This window comes from Acanthaster planci, linkage group LG20, assembly GCF_054643075.1.
Source record: "Acanthaster planci isolate LZ-2023a linkage group LG20, COTS_SCS, whole genome shotgun sequence".
Lineage (NCBI taxonomy): Eukaryota > Metazoa > Echinodermata > Asteroidea > Valvatida > Acanthasteridae > Acanthaster > Acanthaster planci.
Window position 1 is genome coordinate 10,976,102 of NC_141796.1, and position 15,948 is coordinate 10,992,049.

The following is a 15,948-nucleotide window of genomic DNA, read 5'->3' on the forward strand; positions in this document are numbered from 1 at the left end:
CTATTCCTGCTCTGCAGGTTCCTTTTTTTTCCTGCTTGCAACACATTGCACAGTCAAAACTGAAAATCAGTATGTTGCTAGATGGGTTCTATCCAAAGACCTCGAAGTGTTTGCAGTACATCATTAAACCCATTAGGCCGAGAAAAATACACGATGATAGCATTTGTCCATAAAGGAGTATAAATTGGAATACATTTCACGTTTCCTCAAACTAGCAAACTTTCGTTTTAAAAAGAAGAGTGGCAAAACAAACGAAAGGACCTTCAGCTTGAACTCATTCCGAAAGCGAAATTTCAATCGCAGAATAGCAGGATATTTCGTGGCGTGGAAACTGTGACGGGCATATCATGGACGCTTTCACATTTTTTCGTAGCAGCATGGCACAACTGGCTGTTAATGACGTGCTTTTACTTCTTTGGTGTTTCTTCTGTTCAGGTAAGATGATTAAAAAACTGGATCAACAAAAATGGTTACACTTGATCATTTTCTATCAGTATGCACATGTGCCAGTGTTTATGTAAGTTATCCTTTAAATTTGAGCTACGCTGATTTGATGATTTGTTTGGGCTTGGAAAGCATCAGTTCAAGATTATAATGATGCAGATTAAATCAAAACTCGAATAAAAACATCACAGAACTTGATTAGAAATTACTGCTTCATACCATCTCCATGTTCTTTTTACCAGTTTCTGCATGGACGGTGACACTGATGAATGACGAAACTCATAACGTGTATTATGAAGAAGATTCGGAAGCACAATTTACATGTGCAGTTACGCTGGAAGAACCTAAGAAATGTAGGTTTTATGCTACATGGTATTACGAACACGGCATTCTTAAAGATCGTTCACTGATGAACACGACAGAGAGCTCCCTGAACACAACACTCTCGAGGGAAAACTTAAAATTGACTTGTAGCGTGAATGCCGATTGCGGGGAAGAAAAGAACGCGTCGTTGGATGTTACTGTTCTATGTAAGTTCTTTCTATCACTTATCATCCTAAGTGGGATTTCTTAGAAAGTTCGAACAGGACTCAGTAGGAATAGAGGGTTTGTAAGGCTGCATTCTGGCAGGCCAGTGCTTTTGATTCGCAAGGTATACACAAAGAAGGTTTCCCTGTGGAACAACAGAACTACCCTACAAAATGGCTACCATGCAAAGCCTCTATACTGTACTCCTTGCAAATTAAATATAGCACCGGTGATAGCAACATTCTTCTGACTCCAGTATATTTCAGGGTTCGATCCTCAGAAAACATGAGGAGTATGAGCCTTTTCGTATTGTTAGTCCTTTAAGTGACATTTGCAGAAAATTGCTCTGTACGGTCTATCAAGGAGAAAAAATAAAACAAACCTGACATGATTGGGATTTGCAGTCCCAGCTGTTCCAATTATAAGTAGGGATTTCCTCATTTAATTTAATTTCAGATCCACCAAGCAGCATCACTATTGAGATGGACTCTCAACAGTTAACGGACAACGATACAGCTACTGTGATGATTGGTCGTCCCTACCGATTCACTTGCAATGCGTCTGGTTTGAATCCGGCTAATCACATGATGTGGTTCATCAAAACACAGAATGGAGTGAAGCAAGCTGAGCCATGTTGGAATTCATCACGGCAGGACAAGGACAGGCACAAGGACAGGGACGTGTCATGTCAACTCGATCTTAATATAACCAAATATCACAATAGAGTCGTTTGTAGAGCACTATATCCGGATGGCAAACCGTGTAAAGACATAACAGTGAATCTGCTGATTCAGCGTAAGTAAAACATGGCTGGGGCCTAACTAAGTACCAAGATCACTTTTCAGATAAAGGGGAAGATATCTTAAGAATACATAAGTATTGGTTTAAAGGTTTGCGGTAATACGTATAGAGCACTTTATTAAGAAAATGAGTTGTTAGGTTTAATTAAAGGTGACTAAACTAGGCTGTTCTGCATCTACAGAGGTAGGAATTAACAGGAGGTTTTTGCATTTGGCCGACGTCTTTTTTTTAAATTACGTAATTAGTAAAATGACGATACACATTAGATCCTGTCCACTCTTAATTGTTGATATTACTTTAAATATATATATATTCTTATATTGAAATCATTTATTCTCATAATTCTAGATGAGCATCCAGAAACGACGACCCAGGATTTAGAAACCCTGTCCCCTACAAGGTCTCACATCAGTGTTATAATTCCAACGACATCATCTGTGGTCATCTGCGTAACCATAGCAATAGTTTTCCTGCTATTAAGATGGCATCGCAAGTACGCACTGAATGTGAGGGAGACCACAGCGTCAAATGAACTTATTTTAACAGTACGTGTCTCTTTTGAAAAAAAAATGGACCTGCCAAACTATGAATTGTTGTTTAATTAATGGTGCATACTGTTCAGTCGATTGTCATAAATGCTATTTGGACTGAGGAAGAGCTTCTGATGCATAATAGGTTGTTTTGCGGGATAAAATTGGAAGTGTTATTACATTCCACCCAATTTTGATTTACTAAAATGTACATTGATTAATATAATTTTTTGGTGCACTCCTAATTAGGAAGACCCTGCTCCCACTGGAGCTGCACTTAGTACTTCCAACAGGTCGAGGCATGACTACAACTTTCCTCGAGGAAAGATCACCCTCCTTGAGGTGCTAGGAAGTGGAAACTTCGGTCAGGTCTACCATGCTACGGCAGATGGCATATACCAGTCTGGGAGGAAGTCAGATGTAGCAGTCAAAATACTCAAAAGTAAGACGTCCGGTTTCATTCACTGTCTTTGTCTTAGTGGCACGCTAAAGTCCGCAGACTGATACCAAGAATAGTATCCAAAGCTGAAACTTTAAACTAAAGTGATTTGATTAAACAGAAGAACCCTTTCAACGTACTGCTCCAATGCAACAGTGGTGCAGAATCGTTCTATTCTCTTCTCTGGCAATCCAGGGTCGGCAGATGCTGACGTGGTTGAGGATTTCAAGAAGGAAATTGCAATACAGAAGGATTTCACGAGACACCCCAACATTGCATCAATGCTTGGATATTGCATGGAAAGAGGTAAGTGCACCTTGGAATTTTGAATTTACAGGACATTTTCATTATGGACATTGTTTGCCTGGAAATTTTGTGACTACAAATTTTGAATAAAACATCAAAGTTGGAAGTTATTCGCCGTGTAACCAAATTGAATTTGTGTCATTCTGTGCTAGTATAGGGTCATACATTTAGTCAGAGTATCATGAGCCTTCCTTTTACGGATACGGTAGCACGGATGATAAACAGCGGAGGTCTCATATACACGACGAACTTTCAGTTACGTTTCCTGTGAACTGTCCTTTTAATTTACTTATTAGGCTAGTTGTAGTTAGCGGAAGTGTATTTATAGGGCATGATAAACCCCCCCCCCAAAAAAAAACCAAAAAACACGAAAATCGTACTTGCAGATTACTGAGTTGTAATTACAAAATCGTATGCAAGGATGACCATTTCGTACACATGGATTACTAACTCGTAATCAGGGATAAATTAAAAGCACAACGGCTTTAATCGGCCACATTAGTTGACCGCATGAGAGCTTGCATGGAGCAGGTAATGAAGTACAGGTGCCTAGCTATCATGATCTCCAGTCGTGTTTCTCAACTTATGAGTTAGAAACCCTCTCGTATGGGCGATGGACTGATTCCATGCCTAAGAAATAGTCATCCATACGTGCGATATAGTAATCTGTTCTTTCTTACTAAATCGTACGGAACGTTGGAACGTAGGAGCTGTTGAGACATCGTTAGAAAAAGGAGTTTTATGACAGGGAAGGGCATTAGCACACGTACATAAGTGGTCGTCTTACACTTTCACAGTCAAGAGAGTAGCCATTTTAGAGCTTTCAGTTCGGAAACGAGTAAGAGGATCCACTAACACATGATCTCATGGGATTCAAATATGCAATTGATGCCTTCCATCCAGGAGATGTATATCTTGTGTGTTCAGCTCCAAGATGATACCAAACTATTCTTGGCACTTGCACGCCCCACGAACAAATGTTTGCCCAGTGCCGATGACATATCTTTCGTTTGCCGAATCCATTTCTTACAGAACCTTTCTACCTGATAATGGAGTATCTTCCAAGAGGCAACCTGCAGAAATACCTAAGGGAAATGAAAGATGCTTGGCGTGATAACACCACAGAGGGTGACATTCCTGCTTGTCCCTTCCAACTCCTAACATTTGCTTCTCAGGTTGCTTTTGGCATGGACTTTCTATCGACTATGGGGGTACGGAAGTCACAACATTGAAAAATGAGAGAATTAAAGTTCATTAAAGTTCGTCACGGAAAAAAAAACAATGTCATCCTGTTTGAAGCTTGTTACATCCTTCCATTTTTCTATTTTCTTACACTGAACATCATCCCTTGCCACGCCCAAATATTTTTTGTATTATTACCAAATTTCGATACTCTGAATTCTGAATGGCCCTCTTTGCAATACACGAGGAGATAATGAGCGATTGCTTGGATTTCTGCAAAGTGGGAGTAAGCACCCAAACAAACAAACAAACAACCCAACACCCCCAACAACCCAACAAACAAACAACCCAACAAACCAAACAAACAAACAAACAAACAAACAAACAAACAACACAACAACCTTACAAACAACCAACCAACAAAATAACAAACAGAATATCTCCATCATATACAAAGAATTGTTCCGATGGGCAAATCGTAATCAAAGGTCACGTCTTCTGAAAACTATTTCTTGTTTCTTTTGCAGTGCATTCATCGTGATCTTGCAACTCGCAACGTTCTTTTAAGTGAGGACTTAGTCTGCAAGCTGTCTGACTTTGGGTTAGCGCGCGATGTATCAGAGACGGAACAATACGAGAAAACTTCCCTGGTACAGTGACTAGAATTCGTAACACCTCGCAAACATTTGAACTACTGAATCTCAAACGCTTGCAACAGGAAGGCTGTTTAGAATTTTTTTCAGTGACTTCATGCTAATGCTAACTGAATAGTTTACTCGTTTGTAATGTGAAATTCCAAGTCAGGGGCATTCGTAGGAAGTGCTGACTATTTAGGAGAACATAGGTCAAATCCATGTATTTGAAATTGAATACCCCGATTTTGGAATCTGCAGCCCTACTTTAGCCTCTTTGAAGTAGTTGTAGACAGACTAAAAAGCTTGAAATTTTATTTATTAAAGGTCAACATTATTAGTGACAGGCAAGTATGATATTAATTGTACTAAATTTTCTTCACTTTATGAAACAAAAATATTGATCAATTCGATTTATTTAGTTGCGATTAGTGAATTCCTGTTTGGATTTGCAAACTACAGTGGTAATTACTGAAACTTGCATCTATTTATGAGTATTTCTATGTGGCATAATATCCAGGGCTTGATTCCTGTCCGCTGGCTTGCTCTTGAGTGTCTCGTTGAGAACGTGTATACGACGATGAGCGACGTCTGGTCATTTGGTGTTTTGCTATGGGAGATAGTGACGCTAGGTAAGTTGTGGCAAAACTCAGAGTCCGTTCCACCCCAGGAATGCCTCTCAACCAACTTGAGACTGTCTGCACCGTGTAAAGATACTATGCATGAAACAATGAATGGACTTCACTTACTAGGTTCTGGAGTTTTGTTTTATGTTTTCGTTTCCTTGTTCGCAGGTGCCCATCCCTATCGTGGGATGTCTGCTAATGAAATAATTGACGCCTTGGTTGAAGGCTTTCGATTACCAACTCCTTTACATTGCAACAACCAACTGTAAGTGGTTTTTGAAGTTAAATGTTAAATCTGGGCATGTGGGCTATACAGATGCTACATGAAAAATTTGTACAATGAACTCCAAAAGTATATTCCAAAGAGTAAAAATCTACCATCCACGCATCTTTCTTTTACTCAAACACTGGACCTACCGGCTGAATTGCAGTTCAGTGGCCTGCGCAGGAAATGCACAATGAACATGATGTTTTCCATTTTAAGGGAACAGGTTTTACCTAAAACTTTGAACACAAGACAAAAGAGCTGCCACAGAAATTGATTTTCCAAGATGATGGTGGATTTCTATTCTCGATCGAACTCCTTCAAGAAATGTTGAATATCCTTCTCGATTCTCTTTCAGCTACAACGTCATGAAGGAATGTTGGAGAGTCTCACCCTCTCGTCGTCCCTCTTTCTACAATCTGAAGAAGATCTTAGACATCATGATTCCTGATGCCCAGGCTAGTAACGCAATTCAGTATACAATCAGTTTGTATACTGGCCTTATGAATAACATACTTAGTATCCCGCTTTTAATGGCGATAGATGGTACCCTCTCCTGCCTGGTTGATATCTGTTCGCTACACCATAAAATCCCACTTTACTCATTTTAAGTAACTCAAGGACAGGATCGAATAATGACTTGATTTTTTTCAGAATGAATCAGTTGAATCCCAAAAAGTTATAAGAAGTTTTTTTCTGCTATTACAGGTTTATCTCGAGATGGAGAGCTTTGTAGCAGACAAGTACACTTGATGTGAAGATGTGAACTTTGCCCAGTGATGCCGTTGATGAGCGTCATTGAGTTGAGGTGGATTTGAGTCCAAGATGGATCAACCTTGGTTTGGGGTTGAATAGAGTGATGTTGCCATACAGAAATTGTTGTACTGTTTTTATTTTGTAATAACTAATGTGTGTCTGTATAGTTGTCTGATTGTCTAACTTTGGTCTGATTTTTTTCGTGTTCTTTTTCAATGAGGGGGGGAATATTGTTCGTGATGTGTCTTGCCTTTTGTTATTAAAAAAAAAAATTGCTAAAGTCAGTACAGTAGTGGCATAGACATTTCCGCCGCCTTCCTTCTAGTTGTTCTTTAAGAAAATCCTTGGATTTTTCCAAGCTGAAAATTCTTCTTTTTTGCTGTCAGGACACTCGTCTTTGCACCATAATTTGGCGAATAAACTTGTCTTGTGTAAAGTTGGTGTGCTTATAAAAAGTTAGTAGTTAGAGATATAGTTTGAATACATGTACACTGTTGTCGATAATTGTTGATGGCGTCATTTTAATAGCTCAGTATTTAATGGCAAAGTTATTGTCACACAATGCTCGTGTATACGTGTACTCGGACAGTATTAAAAGATAGGAACTGTACGCATTTCACGTACTTCTCTACCTGACTATTTTTGAGATAATCCTTAGGGTTAATTTATAATATACTGATCTTTCAAAAATTCTTACTCTGCAGTGGTTGGGGTCTGAAATCATGAACATGATACATGAAATCTTTGCCAAATTGGCCTACTGGAAAAAGTTCTAACTATATTTGGTGATATGTGGAGACTTTTATCCCTGTGGGGTTGCCACCAGGGTATTTATAATAAAATAGAACATGTTTAAAGTACGGAATTATACAGAATGAATTGTTTTCATATAGGAAATAAGCAAATTTGTAAGGACAGTTACGATCAAAGAAAAGTAGCCACTGACAACAGCTGTCTACTTATACAGATTTTAATGGATGCTTCTAATGTACGTATAGCAACGATAATTGTGTGCAAAATGAAATGTAGTGTAAATGAAAACAAAAGTGAGAGAATACTCTGCATGCTAGGTATTTTTAACAATTTCCGGCTTTGAGAACTTGAAAATTGCTACGTTCACTTTGAGCATTTCCACAAATAAGTTGACAATGCTATGGCATCGGTTATTTGGTAATTAATAGAATTACGCAGAATGAATTAAGCAGATGCTTGTGCATATTACCCATTGTCTCCATCTGGAATAACCTGCTGGCTGCTGTATACTGTATACCCAGTTTGATAACATATAATACAATGTTTTTCAATTATAGTAACAAATTATAAAGAGCATACTCTAACACCCGAAATTTTTTATTTGTTCCTTTGTTTTTCTATTCCTTTTATAGTAAATTCCTGGTTATAACGAGGGAATTGCCTGTTCCCTTTAACTTTGCTATTATGAGAGTTGACTTTGCTTTATTTTATCAAATTTACATTCACTAAATTTTTGTTGTGTTTTGTCAGTCGCTAAAGCAGGTAGGCCCTAGTAATCATAATAATGCATGCAGAGCTGTCCTTATTAAACCGAAACAGCTGTCTCTTCTGATGACATCAGGATCATGTTCTTAGTTATAAATAAATTTGTGCATGATATAAGCCAAGATAAAATTACGTCCTACTCTTTTATTTCTAAAATGTCTATCGTAGCATTTTACACTGCTGATTACATAATTTTTTTTAATGAAATGACAGCCGATATGGGAGGGGTGTGTTTTCGTTTTGACGAGTTTACTAATAGAAGTAAGCAGGACGAAATTAACCCAGCAGATGTGAACAAAGGACCGTGAGACATTTGCAAGTGACGGGAATCGGACTGCACACTTCACAGTGCTTTGGGGTTTAGTAACGCTTCCCAGCATTGAACGTGCACCTGCTTGAAATATATTATTATGAGTTGATGACCCTTAACCTTTGCCTAAGGTTAGACAAACCTGAACTATGCACTAAAAAGGTAAGTGCCATATCTTCGATGCATTGAATTATACTCGTTACGCATTGAAAAATTGCCTGGGTTGAATTTAACCCAAGCGAGGATGAAAACTGCAACTGACCCAATCGTTTGGGTTGTTTCAACCCAATTTGGGTGATTGAAATTAATTTCTGGTTTGTTTTAATCAAACAATGGTTAACATCCACTCATTTTGTAGGTGAAAAATGAAACAGAAAGTGATTCTCATCCCCAAATCGGGTTAACACAGCCCATATTTGGGTACTGATCAGTTGCCGTTTAGTCACCATTCCTTGGGTTAAAATTTAACCCAGGCAATTTTTCATTGTGTACAGTGTACACGCGTTTTCATTGTGCAAAAGCCTGACACACGTTGAATTTTACATTGAGTACTGGAAGTCGAATTCACTATCACCCTGTGTCTTTATATTACCAAATACAAGTTTACACATCTGGAAAAAGTTAGTTACGAAAGATGATGCTTATAACAAGTGAAGTGGATTGTCGATATAAAGTCACTGTACGTGCTGGATGATACCGTAAGCGACCCAGCACTGGAATTTCTCTTATTCTAAATATACCCATGTACAAATCGAAACTGAATAGCACAATTGTGATCGCACATGGCAAAGGTTCAGTTGAACAATGCATCAGCCTGAGAACTCAACCAGGAAATGCATGTACAGGAATTCCATCTCATGCATGCAGTGTACACCGTACATGCAGGCCCTATGTGTATATGGTTAGTCGATTAATGTAGCTTAATTATGCCTTCGCTACATCTAGGCCTACATTTTTTGTAGCAGTAAAGAATAACATAACAGTTTAACTGGCGGCGATTCTTATAATTAACGATTAACTAGCAATGGAGTTATGTTGAAAAATATTCTTGTAGGCCTAAAGCAAAATAATCGGGAAGAATGGGGTCATAGTTCGACTTCCTCGAGCGACATGTACATGCAAATGCACGATAGTAAACGTAAGGTTCAGAGAGCATGACCTTTACTCTCTGTCGTCAGTCGTCTGTTTGTTTTTTCATTTCTCCAATAATCGAAATAGCGGAAATTCACTCTTGCCAATCCGCTTCAATGCTTCGTGCACGTCTGTTCGCGGCGCTTTATTGTTTCAGACGACACTGGCGTTCGTCGTTGAGAAACAGTGTCAGTGTGAAAGCTAGAGATGTTAAAGATTCAATCGAATATTGCGGTCAGCATCAAAAGTGACAAACGATGTTTAAATTTAACTTTGTAGGACAGGAAAACTGCATTATATCACCAGTAAAAAGTTTTTTAAAAGACAAAAAACTTTTTCACCAGTTTTTTTAATGTCCATAATGCAACATCATTTTATTTTCAGGAATTAAACCACTCTCGCGACATCACACTACTAAGAAAAGTGTCTAATAGGCTGTCCAAAAAGTGTCGAGAAACTTACAGATCAAAATTGAGTTGATAGACACAGAAACAGTAGTTGTGATATTGAATTATTACCGTTTGTCAGACACTGTAGGGAAGGCTCTTTATAGTTGAGAACACCTTTGAAGATTTTCTACAGTTCGATGTTTTCTCTGATTCTTTTCAATACCAAGTTTTGAGTTTTTTTCGATTCGATGAACAAATACATTTGTTGTTGTGATTACAGATTTTCAGTAAAAGTGATATATTTCTTACGTTTTCAATGTGTCTCTTTCGTTTTAACTCCTTCCATATTACTGTTATGTCTTCATTTTACTTATTTAGATTTACATGTTAACTGTAATTGTGTTCGTGCTTTTTAGAATTTGCATTTACCAAATTTACTGTCGGTTAAACCTGGGTGTCAACTCTCCCTTTCTTAAATGTTTTTCAAGTAACTTTAGCGATGACAATTCAGTTTAATTTTACAGAACTGATAGAAATTTAGCAACTTACGTATGATACTTCCCAAACAGTATTCCAAATGCTGGCATTTTTCAAACGAAATCATCTCCTACGGTGACCAAAGGATTCCGAAATTCCAAGGTTTCATTTGAAGTGACAGTGAACAGCGGTTCCAAAATTAGCACCACAACAAACTTGCTTGGTGATGGTGTAAAAACTCCCAGCTCCGTTGAGTCATGTTTACAGCATTTTATGACTTTAATTTGGCATATTTCCGCAGCATATAGCCTACTTAGGTCTTGTGAAGAAATGAAGACAGTGTGTGTGCCTTAAGGTCGACTGATCTGTATGTCTCTGGATTACTTCATAAGCATACATGCACCGTGCATGTGAATGAACAAAAACAGTTGTGCACACACTACGAACATCTAACAACAGAAACACAGTGCATTAACAATGAGCGTCCATTGTTAGTACACCGTACTTCTTTTGTTGGATGTTCATAGTGACCCAGCCGAGAAGTTACTCAATTATATAAGGGCCTAGGCCAGGCGTAAGGCTTTTATGTACATGCAGATGTACATAGCTAGCCAAACGCTGGGCAATCGATGGAATTCATCTCATGGCTCAAAGCATTAGTTAACAAAGTTCTGTTCTCTTGTACAGTCTGGACAATAGTGGGCGGAGGAAGCTTCTCGTCCTCGTTCATGCGAATCAAAAGAATCTGCACTCTGGTACTCTACCAACTTATATCTATACCCAGCAAAATGGGACGGAGGGGTACCCCCATTTGTCTAAGCCCTATACGCACTCTTGACTATTGTTGCTTGACACATCCCCCGGGTGTCTGAAAAGAATTCTGAGAATACGATCAAACAATGACCGACGCATGGGGGGGTGCTCTCCATCCCATATCTTGCTTCATCCAGCCCTACGTAGGTAGCTCTTCTCCCTTGTCAATGTCTTTCTTTTGGGGCGCTGGTCGGAAGCCATTTAACCTGAAAACTACACTGGACAGCAAAAGAAACTTACAACTTCTGTCAAAGGCCACACATAAAATTCACAGTAACCAAGTTGCTGTGCATGCCAATTTCTTTTTTGTTATAAAGATAATCACTTGCTTTTGGGCATATGATTAGTAAGGGGTACTGCAGCATAGTTGTGTACAAAATTGTTATTTCTATGGAGTGAATTTTTTTATGTGTTGCCTTTGACAGAAGTGGCAAGTTTCTTTTGCTGTCCAGTGAATGTAGCCAGGGATCACGCCCCAAATACACGCGGCAACCTGAGAAGTGGTGAACAGGGATAACACAGGAGACACAGATTTTTGAACACAAACCATCAAAATATCTGTATCTGTCTAGGTACTTACATTATAAAGATGAACAAAGATATAGACATTAGCGAAATTCGAGCCTGCGGCCTCAGAAACACCGTACCGGAGCTTTACCATGCAACTATAAGCAATCGGATTGGCCAGCCCTACGTCGGCGTTTTGGGGGAGGGGAAGGGCCTTGTTCTTAATCACTTCTTTTTTTTTTCAAGCAAGTGCACAGAGCTGTCACTGTACACAATCACTTTGTCACCACTGCTCAGCCTGACACCCCGAATCCCCGGTGCATTTGCTATGATACTTCGCTGAAATTTCCGGTCGATTACATTCAGTGGTAAAATCTGAAGCGATTCGACATCATCGAGTTGATTTACAACAAACAGTGTTTCTTCTTTGACAGAGATGTGAATGGGTTTGAAGTCTGTACCGAGGAATTGTTTGTCGATGTCAAATTGGTGTTTAGGATTTATCGATGACTGTATCTGTCCAGTAATATTGTACTTCCTAACTACTGTTTCTGCTGTTACGAAGAAGCTTGAAATCTCATTTCTGACATATGCAGCCAAACACCGCGGCTCGATACTAGGAATCTCACAACGTTCCAAACACACACCCTCTTGGTCAAATATGGAGATTGCTTTCCCATTCTTATCACTGGCGAACACAAGCCCCGAGCTACCCACCGCTATGGATTCCAACTCTACCTCCCTACCTTTTACCGGGGTAACAGAGGCGAAATTAGTAAGGTGTTCATTTGAAGTGTCAAAAATGACAAGTTTACCCCATTTCAGCCCGAATATTAGCTTAGTTTTCGTAAAGCATGTCACGCAAGCGTAGTCTATGTTTCCAAAAGCTCGCTTGAGATCGACAAAACGGTAGCGATACTCATCAGTATACTGATGTAAGCCAGTGATGTCAATGACTACTACGCCACTATCCTCCATGCAGATGACATATTTGATAGACTGGAATCCACTGACATACTTCTTGTCTAACACTGACTCAGTCGTCAACTCTCCCTTGTACTGCCAAGTGAATTGGGGATCTAAAAACAATCACAATGCATCAAATTACTTCCAAGGTGTTCTGGGGATCTGATTAGCTATCATTGAAGTAAGTACACTGATCGCAAATGTATGTTTGTCATTATCTTCTCATTCCATTACCTATTTTAATTTAAGCAACATAATGCAAGTCTTGCTTTCGCTTTGTAAACATGCTTAGATGTTAAATAGGTGTTTCACTCCTGAACACCGTTAGCTGAACGTTTAATATCGATCAAAACCCAACGGGTTTAGCATTTAAAAAGAACACTATTACCAACAGAATGTTTTGTCGTATTGTTATACAAGATTCACTGACGTTAGACTTGCTTATTGTTGGCGACTTTACAAAACTCCATCGGAATGCAATTAATTAGAATGTAGTTCCAATGAAATGTCATTGATGCCGCCCCAAATAACAATGACTATATGATCTGAGAGCAAACCTGTAATATCGACGTCCTGGTTGCTCCGATTCACAAAGCATACTGGTCCTATACATCATGAAGGCAGGGAGAAACCAATGCTTCTGTTATCAGTTTGTCTAGCATATTGGTGTTCAGTTATAAGGACACATTCAAACGGGTATAGTTGGAAAAAGATAGCATTTGAGATAGCATTACGCCGCTACCATAGAGCACTTTTATGATGAAATGCGTTTTTGGTGCTCGGAATTCATCCAAATTGTGCTTAGAATTAATTTGCTACGTGGAAACACTAACAGACTTGGTGTTTGGAGAGCGGTGGGGACAGTTATTACTTTAAAGCGACAGATCATACTTTTGGGGTATTAAAGACCAGAATTATTATAAATCACCTTCTTTATCGTCTGCACTTTTTTCATCCTTGGCGCCAATCGTCATTAAAGGTACTGTCACTTCAAGTTGACAATCCACATCTATTTTCATCCAACACAACGGAGGAGGTACGGACTACAAATTAATTCACCATAAGTAACGTGATATAGCCTTATAATACAAATTCTCAAGTTTCTACCGTAGGCCTACTATGCATCAAGACGGCTTCTACATTGGTTTGTGTGAGTTTTACAGTGAGAAAAGGTCTTACCTTTGGCCGACTGGCTTTGTGTATCTGCCTCAGTAGGTTCAAAAGCGGGTTCGTTTGCTGTTCGCCGAACTGCGCACTTATGGGGATATAGAGGCAATGTCGGCATACCGCCAGCACATGTTAGAATGAATCTCTTGCTTCTTGGTAACAATAACAAGAGAAACAACAATAAAAATATTAAGAGTATGGTGATTGTAAAAAAGAGGTGCACACCACGTCCAGAAGAGTTGCAGCTGGGACAGATACAAGTTGTTGCTATGGATGGTGTTGTGGTTTCTTTTTGACCTGTAAAATGGAGGAAGGAATGTGTCTGTGAGGATCGGATGGTTAACTCACGTGTGTTTTCGTTTATTGCCAACCAAGTAATGTTATTGATGACATCAATATAGATGCACTTACGAGAGATCATAATGAAGGATGTTTGTGTCTGATCCGTAATTGCCTCACCCTGCGCTGTGCAGGTGAAAGTACTGCAAAGTTCCAGCGATTTGTTCAAATCAACAATGTAAACCGTGGATTTCACATTAAACAATTCGCTAGTCCGGTCTACCGATGAATTTGTGAAGTATATGGCTGGCTCTTTACAACCTGAGGTGGACCAGTTGAGCGTTGGTTTTGGGTAAACAGCATTTATAGAACATTCAAGTTGTAAACACTCCTGATGTGGTGTAATTTCAATAGCACAGTCATCGCTGGTGGGCATACAGCCTTTGATGGTGGGACGCATTTTGGTTGCCACAGCTGTAGTTGAGGTAAAGTAAAAGCCTTGTTTAATAAAGATCTTTGCAGATGGCGGATAATGAAGGCAAAACCGCGAGTCCGTACTACCCTGCGTCTCCACACCTTCCGGTTACAATTAAACTTGCACTTCATCTACAACTTACCTGTCGTCTAAGGCAGATTTCCATATTATCCCTCCTTCAAACTTAAATGCGTTTAAATCCTACCCACTCTATTGTTTCCATTGTAACGGGGGATCTTCCTGTGTCGTTGAATACACGTATCCTCCATTGTTGTTTTCATGCATGCACTGCAGCTTCCCGTTCTGGAACAATTTGACAATTAAGAAATTAGTGACATCTCAAACAGAGCACTCACCCAACCAGGTTACATCAACGCAAGCTGTCCTGAGATCGTTGTTTTGCTCGAACACATGACAGCAGTACTTCTCTTGTCGTTTGGAGAACCTCCCCACCTGCATCGCATTCTTGCCTGTTAGGCTGTGTGTCTCATCAAATTCTTGAACTGAAATTATCTCTCCATTAGGAAACTTGGCGACAATGATGTTAAGACTTTGACCATCGGAGTTCTTGATTGTCCAGTACACTGTGAAGTCCGTCTGGGTCGGCAGCTGAGGGAGAAGGGGGCACTGGATCGTATTACGACTCTGGATGTCCATCGATTCAGATGTCTCACTTACGATTGAATCTCTTTCCTTGGGAAAAGTTTCATCTGAAGAAAAGGAAAATCATTCACAAACGACCTGTATAGGTTAACATCATATTTCCTGCTTAAAATGAAGATATTTAAAAATTGTAAACACGATCAAGCGTGATAACACAAATTGCATTTGCGCGTTACAGTCACTGTTATGCCGATAAAGGATAACGATACGCATATGAGGATCTTCAGTAACTGGTAGAATCCGACACTTGTTAATTAAAGACTTCTTTTGTTTAGATGAGCAGTGTCATTATGTTAAGGACTCACAGTGATGCCATGGTCACGAATATTCTGTACCGGCTATCGACATAAAAAATAAGACGGTGTTACAAGACAGGAGGAACTCATTTACCCAACACGGTCACATCCAGATAGTCTTCGACAAATTGGCTGGAAGACTCACGCACAGTCTTACACCAGTACCTATCGGTGTCATTTACATCCACTGGATCGATTATGAGACCGCGAGAGGGTGAAATCTGATATCGGTCGTCCACTGCAAAGCTCTGACCATCATCAGGATAAACATGACGGAGGATGAGATCTCGTAAAGTGGCATCCTCACTCTCTCCTCTGAACCAGAAGATGACTGTCACAACATCACCGGGTCGGATGACTGAGCAGGGAAGGCAGTAGGCACGACCACTCTGGAGGTACACCCTCCTTTGAATCACTTGCATGGGTGGCTCGCACGCCTCTGCACAAA

General features: G+C 39.5%; 2 protein-coding genes across 5 annotated transcripts in view; one reads left to right on the forward strand and one right to left on the reverse strand.

Annotated features, from left to right (window-relative positions):
• Positions 1 to 8,219, forward strand: LOC110975069 (fibroblast growth factor receptor 3-like). The gene is made up of 12 exons (XM_087130284.1): positions 1 to 435; positions 687 to 974; positions 1,429 to 1,767; positions 2,122 to 2,318; positions 2,553 to 2,745; positions 2,938 to 3,048; positions 4,081 to 4,259; positions 4,758 to 4,880; positions 5,383 to 5,494; positions 5,657 to 5,753; positions 6,112 to 6,211; positions 6,462 to 8,219. The coding sequence occupies exons 1-12, from the start codon at positions 348 to 350 to the stop codon at positions 6,504 to 6,506; spliced, it is 1,872 nt and encodes a 623-aa protein (XP_086986410.1). The 5' UTR covers positions 1 to 347; the 3' UTR covers positions 6,507 to 8,219.
• Positions 7,464 to 15,948, reverse strand: part of LOC147795934 (uncharacterized) — an 11,109-nt gene continuing 2,624 nt past the window's right edge. For 3 of the 4 annotated variants that reach the window (XM_022250694.2, XM_087130283.1, XM_087130282.1), the window contains 7 exons: positions 15,595 to 15,939; positions 14,898 to 15,251; positions 14,199 to 14,540; positions 13,800 to 14,084; positions 13,549 to 13,629; positions 13,178 to 13,225; positions 7,464 to 12,733 (listed from right to left, as the gene is read on the reverse strand). In XM_022250694.2, coding sequence (XP_022106386.2) covers positions 11,880 to 12,733; positions 13,178 to 13,225; positions 13,549 to 13,629; positions 13,800 to 14,084; positions 14,199 to 14,540; positions 14,898 to 15,251; positions 15,595 to 15,939 — 2,309 coding nt within the window. In that variant the 3' untranslated portion in view covers positions 7,464 to 11,879. Of the gene's footprint in view, positions 12,734 to 13,177; positions 13,226 to 13,548; positions 13,664 to 13,799; positions 14,085 to 14,198; positions 14,541 to 14,897; positions 15,252 to 15,594; positions 15,940 to 15,948 lie in introns of all 4 variants that reach the window. The other variant, XR_015423445.1, reaches the window with a different exon arrangement.

Coding starts and splice junctions, on each gene's coding strand:
- LOC110975069 (XM_087130284.1), top strand. CDS start 348: ATGGACGCTTTCACATTTTTTCGTAGCAGCATGGCACAACTGGCTGTT. Junction 1,768..2,121: donor AGTGAATCTGCTGATTCAGC/GTAAGTAAAACA, acceptor TCATAATTCTAG/ATGAGCATCCAGAAACGACG. Junction 5,495..5,656: donor ATGGGAGATAGTGACGCTAG/GTAAGTTGTGGC, acceptor CCTTGTTCGCAG/GTGCCCATCCCTATCGTGGG.